The following is a 6,659-nucleotide window of genomic DNA, read 5'->3' as shown; positions in this document are numbered from 1 at the left end:
AATTAGATGTAAAAATAGTTTTAAAAAAATTATAATATTAAAAATAAAAATATACTTTATGTTATATATTTATGTTTTATCGGCACTAGTAAATTTTGTTGGATCCTTTATTGTTGGCAATATATACTTTCTCTTTTTTTTAACTAATATATTTAATATTTATTTAAGCAATATAACTAAAATACTATAACTTTTTTTCTATGATAATACAGTACATAAATTAAATGGAATATGATACTGCGGGCTTCGTGAAGAACGTAAATTTTGACATTGTGCATTTACAAAATTACCCAGAAAGAGAGAGAGAGAGAGAGAGTAAAGTTTGTTGCATGTATTTTTCTTCTCCTGTAAAGTGTCTCCGGTATTCCCCTTTGGCGCTCCTTGTCTATAAATTAACGCATCCACCACCTCTCTTTCCATTCATTCATTCCGTTCTTCTCCTTCACCCCTTCCTTTTTTACGTTCATTCTCTTTTCTCCATTGGTATTCTTTCTTTCTTTCTTTCTCTTTTTTTCTTTCTTCTTTCCTTTATGTTCTTAGCTTATTATTCTGAAAGATCTAGCTCTTTCAGCAAACTCATCATTGTGCTGTAATTACCACTAACCACTGGATCAGACTTTCTCTGACACGATCCTTGTTCTATAGATATAGATATAGTTATCTGTTTTTTTTTTCCATGTGAGAGAGAGCTTAGAGACTTGGTTCACTGTACTTAGAAAGTGAAACTCCCCTACTTTGTTCCTCAGATTAGGTTCTGTGTGGTTGTCTTTTTGCTCAAATTTTGATGCTAAAGAAAGTTCCAGTGTTTCACATTCCAAATGAGGAACTTTTCTGTGTTAAAACAAGATCAAATAAAAAAAAACGCCATTTTCTGATCCATGACGGGGTTTACTCATTTCGGAGGCTTGAGCTTGCAATAATCAATTAAGATGGATTTCTTTTTGCTTATTTGTTTGTTTTCTTTCTTTTAGTAATCTAATTAATGAAATATTATTTAAAAGAAAGAAAATGATGGTAATGGTGGAAAAATGAAACCGCATCTTGACTTTATTCCCTATTGTACAGAGATCTTACAGGACCTGCATTTATTATTTAGTATTTTTTGTTTTAATATATTTTATTTGGGAAATGGTGGTTGGTGAAGGTTGGCCGGTCTTGAAATCCAATCTAGTGTTTCTGGAATTTTCTTTACAAATTTTCAATATTTGTTTTTTGGTTTTGACTTTTGGTGACCCTCCTTATCCTTTAAAAAAAAAATTGGAGAAAAAAGTCTGATCAGTTTCTTTTCATGCTGCTTTTTTTCTATGTTGCAGTTCGTTGAAGTTTTTCGTTTGGGGCCATGGCTTTGACTCGCTCTCACTCTCTCAAAGAGAGGCTCGATGAGACTCTCGCTGGACAGAGGAATGAGATTTTGGCCCTTCTTGCTAGGTAGATAGCTATTTTTTTAATTCTTATTTTGTTTATTTATTTACGAGTAAATATCTAGTATCCAACTTAGATTGTATATTTAGTTTTTAACACATTTTTATTACTTTAAAATTTTCGGAGAATTATTTTGATTAGATAAATTGTTTTTTCCATCACTTTTAATAAAATTTTTAATTTGTCTGTAAAATAAATAAATTACTCATAAATTTTATTATTAAATAATTATATTTAAAAAAAACATTATTGCAAAACAGTGACAAGAGTAATTTTTGAAAAATTTTTGAATAATAAAGTTAAATTTGTTAGAGAACTAAAGTATTTAATCCGTGAAATTAATCGGCACCAATTTGATGTTTAGTCTTTATTTATTTGTTCTTATGAATTTGATATTTTAATGTACAAGGATGTGAACGTAAGTAACACTATTTTTTTGGTGTTAAAAAGGATCGAGGCTAAGGGCAAGGGAATCCTGCAGCACCACCAGGTCATTGCTGAGTTTGAAGAAATCCCTGAAGAGAAGAGGCAGAAGCTATATGATGGTGCCTTTGGAGAAGTTCTGAGATCTACTCAGGTAATTCTTTTATTTATTTATTTGGGAACAATGATATTTGTAGTGTACTACCACGTTTATTGAATTTAAGCCTGAAAAAAACTGTATGTACGTGTGGGGACTACAATTCAGCTGATTCTGCTATTGGAGTAGCAGCTGACAAGAAATAAAGTAGAAATTAGTGGTTGCATGTAAAAGTTCTGCCACATTTTCCTCTTGGTTTCATTTTAGATTTTGCTTTATATTAAAGTTTGTTTGGTGGGGTTTGTTGAAATTTGTGTCATTTCATTTGGTTGTTTCTGTTTGTTGTGTCTTGCAGGAAGCTATAGTGCTGCCACCATTTGTTGCTTTGGCAGTTCGTCTAAGGCCTGGTGTTTGGGAGTACCTGCGCGTGAATGTGCACGCGCTCGTTGTTGATGAGTTACGTCCTGCTGAGTACCTCAAGTTCAAGGAAGAGCTTGTTGATGGCAGGTAATAAACTAGTAAGGTTTTTGAGTTTCAAATGCTTAGTGTTCTCTTCCGTTTGTTGTGTTAAGACAAGTCCACAATTTTTTTTTTTGGTTTGTGTTGATGTAGTTCCAACGGCAACTTTGTGCTTGAGTTGGACTTTGAGCCTTTTAACGCATCTTTCCCCCGCCCAACACTTAACAAGTCAATTGGGAATGGCGTTGAGTTCCTTAACCGCCACCTTTCCGCTAAGCTTTTCCATGGCAAGGAGAGCATGCAGCCATTGCTGGAGTTCCTAAGGCTTCATAGTTACAATGGAAAGGTATGCTCTGTGCACTTCTGGCAGTAAATTCACAAATTTTCGAACAATAAAAGATGATTGGCACAGTTGGTAAAGCAATGACCTTGTATCCTAAAAGACGAGTTTGATTCCCTTTGCTGAAGTGATGATCACTTAGGTGGGGGCAGTGATCTGTAACTACCTCTGGAACCAGTCACAGATGGTAGAGGCATATACCTTGGCCTTATTGTTCATGAGAAAAATGAATAAAAGACATTTTGTTTTAAGTAACAATTAACAGTAATTGACATAAGAGGCTTGTCTAATAACTGAATTTGAAGTGCAAATTTACTAGTTATGAGGCATTACTGGTTTTGTAGGTATATTATTGGATTTACCAATAAAGTGTTGGTTGTTTGCAGACTATGATGTTGAATGACAGGATTCAAAACCTGAATTCTCTTCAACATGTTCTGAGAAAGGCAGAGGACTATCTGGTTACACTTGCTCCCGAAACACCCTACTCAGTATTCGAGCACAAATTCCAGGAGATTGGTTTGGAGAGAGGGTGGGGTGACACCGCCGAGCGTGTCCTCGAGATGATCCAGCTTCTCCTGGATCTCCTCGAGGCACCTGACCCTTGTACCCTGGAGACATTCCTTGGAAGGATCCCTATGGTCTTCAATGTGGTGATCCTTTCTCCCCATGGTTACTTTGCTCAAGACAATGTCTTGGGATACCCTGATACTGGTGGCCAGGTTAGTTGAGAACTCCAGATCACATGATAAAATTTGTAATTCTATTTTCGTGTTAACATTTTACTCTTCAATAATGTTAATTGGCATAAACTGTTCTTGATTCTATGATCAGGTTGTTTACATCTTGGATCAAGTTCGTGCATTGGAGAATGAGATGCTCAACCGCATCAAGAAACAAGGCTTGGACATCACACCTCGCATTCTCATTGTATCTCCCTATTCCAGATGTAAATATTTAGCTGACTTATGTATAGTGAATCGATTTTCACTAACTCGAGCCTGTGATTGCTTTTAAAATGCAGCTCACCCGGCTTCTCCCTGATGCCGTTGGAACTACTTGCGGCCAACGTCTTGAGAAGGTATTCGGCACTGAACATTGCCACATTCTTCGAGTTCCCTTTAGAACAGAGAAAGGAATTGTTCGCAAATGGATCTCAAGATTCGAAGTCTGGCCCTACCTAGAAACTTACACTGAGGTGATTTTTTTTAGTTTATTCATCACAATTGGCACATAATTAGAACATCTGGATGGTTTTCAAATTGAATTAACATTCAGATTTGATACAATTTTTCTTTTTAACTAGGATGCTGCTCATGAACTTGCCAAAGAGTTGAAAGGCAAGCCAGATCTGATTGTTGGAAACTACAGTGATGGAAACATTGTTGCCTCTCTGTTAGCACACAAATTGGGTGTAACTCAGGTTAGTAGCATTGAAGTTCAGCACCTTGTTCATTCCTTTACACTTTCTTTACCCAAAGGCCTAAATCTTTTCTCCCATTCTTTTTAACCCCTGTTTTAGTGTACCATTGCTCATGCACTTGAGAAGACCAAATATCCAGAATCTGACATTTACTGGAAGAAATTTGATGACAAATATCACTTCTCATGCCAATTCACAGCTGATCTTTTTGCCATGAACCACACAGATTTCATCATCACCAGTACCTTCCAAGAAATTGCTGGAAGGTGAGATAGATACCTCAGATATACATCCCTTTATAGTTTATATTCTCTGTTTGTTCATCTCATTGCTCAACTGAATTAATTCTTTGTTATTTCTATGTAACTCTACAGCAAGGACACTGTTGGACAATATGAGAGCCACACTCACTTCACCCTTCCTGGACTCTACCGTGTTGTCCACGGCATTGATGTCTTCGATCCAAAGTTTAACATTGTCTCTCCCGGTGCCGACATGAGCATTTACTTCCCATACACCGAAACCGAGCGCAGGTTGACATCCTTCCACCCGGAGATTGAAGAGCTACTGTATAGCAATGTAGAGAACGAGGAGCACATGTTAGTTTCCATTCTTTTATTGTCTTCCTTAGTTATGCTTCTTTAATTTTGCTAATGTGATGCCATCGAAACAGATGTGTACTGAAGGATCGTACCAAGCCAATTATCTTCACCATGGCGAGGTTGGACCGTGTGAAGAACATCACAGGACTTGTTGAGTGGTACGGCAAGAACGCCCGCCTTAGGGAGCTTGTGAACCTTGTCGTGGTCGCTGGAGACAGGCGGAAGGAGTCCAAGGACTTGGAAGAGAAAGCTGAGATGAAGAAGATGTATGGCCTCATTGAGACTTACAAGCTAAACGGCCAATTCAGGTGGATCTCCTCACAAATGAACAGAGTGAGGAATGGAGAGCTTTACCGTGTGATCTGTGACACCAAAGGTGCCTTCGTGCAGCCTGCGATCTACGAAGCGTTCGGTCTGACAGTTGTTGAGGCCATGACTTGTGGATTGCCAACATTTGCAACTTGCAATGGTGGTCCTGCTGAGATCATTGTCAATGGAAAATCGGGCTACCATATTGATCCTTACCATGGTGATCGCGCAGCTGAGATTCTTGTTGATTTCTTCGAGAAGAGCAAGGCTGATCCATCTCACTGGGACAAGATCTCTCAGGGTGGTCTCAAGCGTATTCATGAGAAGTAAGCAATCTTTTTTTTTAATTTAAAAGAATTGCACTAAATTTTCATCAAGCTAGGCTGCGTATATACACTTTTTTGGATTGGTCATTTTCCATATCATACATCAACATGGAATGTTTGTGGACTGGGCTGTCTTTTCATCATTGGTCTTTAGTATCAAAGTAATGAGCTAGTCAACACAAGATTAATGGTTGAAATTTGGTGTATAAACTTTGACACCAAATCAATGGTTTTAAGGATCATTATTAATCATCACACCATTTTACTACTTGAAATTTCACTTGGAACTATAGTAGACCATCTAAGCTGAATTTTCCTCTTCTTTTGCATTGCCTTGTTCACAGGTATACGTGGCAAATTTACTCCGACCGCCTGCTGACTCTCACTGGAGTCTACGGCTTCTGGAAGCATGTGACCAACCTTGACCGCCGCGAGAGCAAGCGTTACCTTGAGATGTTCTATGCCCTCAAATACCGCATGCTGGTATGCATAACTCTCTTGTAACATTGTTCAATGGCTTCCGTCATTTATGTGTTCATTTTTTATTTTTGATGTTTAGCTAATAAGATATTATTTTGTTCTTGTTACCTCAGGCTGAGTCTGTGCCCCTTGCTGTCGAGTAAAATCAAGTCAAGTGAAGATTGAGGAACTTCATATATGGTGAAATCGGCTTTTTCTCTTCTGGAGTCTTGTGGAGTTGATATATATATTTCAATTATTTTGATATTGTATTTGATTAGGTTTTGGTATTATAAGAAAAGCTTAAAAAAGTGTTTTATTTTTATTTTTATTATTATTATGTATTATTGGATGTTTTGAAATCTTTAAATTTGGGGTCTACCCTATCATTTCAATTCTAAGCATTGTCCTCTCCACTTATTTGGTTCACATTTTCCCTTCATGGACTTTGTACATAGTTGCTTTTATCTTTTTAACTTCAAAACGTAATAGCTAAACTAGTATTGATTTAGAATGTCTCGTGTTTATAATACATTCCAAATAATAGCACACTCAGGAAGGAAAAAAAAAAAGCGAAAGGGATATAGTTTCTGACTGATTCAAATGAAATAATGACATGGTCCTTATCATAAACAATGTGAGACTGATTAATCCTTAAAATCGGAAAGAATAAACATGCTTTTTCTTATTTATTTACTTTCCATGGTATTTTTGGTCGGGTAAAGTTAAGAGGCTGGATTGTAATTTTATTTGGTTAGGTAAGAGAGTTTAAAAATTCTTAGGACTGATTTGCTATTTT

At 36.7% G+C, this 6,659-nt stretch overlaps 1 protein-coding gene across 1 annotated transcript; it reads left to right on the top strand.

Annotated features, from left to right (window-relative positions):
• Window positions 1–230: 230 nt before the first annotated feature.
• Window positions 231–6,276, top strand: LOC112790604 (sucrose synthase). Its single transcript, XM_025833085.3, has 14 exons — window positions 231–483; window positions 1,314–1,428; window positions 1,873–1,999; window positions 2,298–2,449; window positions 2,555–2,747; window positions 3,128–3,463; window positions 3,576–3,671; window positions 3,766–3,939; window positions 4,048–4,164; window positions 4,264–4,430; window positions 4,539–4,763; window positions 4,838–5,401; window positions 5,746–5,884; window positions 5,995–6,276. The coding sequence occupies exons 2-14, from the start codon at window positions 1,340–1,342 to the stop codon at window positions 6,022–6,024; spliced, it is 2,409 nt and encodes an 802-aa protein (XP_025688870.1). The 5' UTR covers window positions 231–483; window positions 1,314–1,339; the 3' UTR covers window positions 6,025–6,276.
• Window positions 6,277–6,659: the final 383 nt, after the last annotated feature.

This window comes from Arachis hypogaea, chromosome 3 (assembly GCF_003086295.3).
Source record: "Arachis hypogaea cultivar Tifrunner chromosome 3, arahy.Tifrunner.gnm2.J5K5, whole genome shotgun sequence".
NCBI classification, from domain to species: Eukaryota; Viridiplantae; Streptophyta; class Magnoliopsida; order Fabales; family Fabaceae; genus Arachis; species Arachis hypogaea.
Note: the sequence above shows the minus strand (reverse complement) of the source record. Positions and strands in the feature narration are given on the sequence as shown.

What these genes read in the sequence shown, in the direction of transcription:
- LOC112790604 (XM_025833085.3), top strand. Translation starts at nt 1,340, where the DNA reads ATGGCTTTGACTCGCTCTCACTCTCTCAAAGAGAGGCTCGATGAGACT. An exon ending in TCACACCTCGCATTCTCATT is followed by an intron (nt 3,672 to 3,765) that starts GTATCTCCCTAT and finishes TTTAAAATGCAG; the next exon opens with CTCACCCGGCTTCTCCCTGA. An exon ending in GTAGAGAACGAGGAGCACAT is followed by an intron (nt 4,764 to 4,837) that starts GTTAGTTTCCAT and finishes CCATCGAAACAG; the next exon opens with ATGTGTACTGAAGGATCGTA.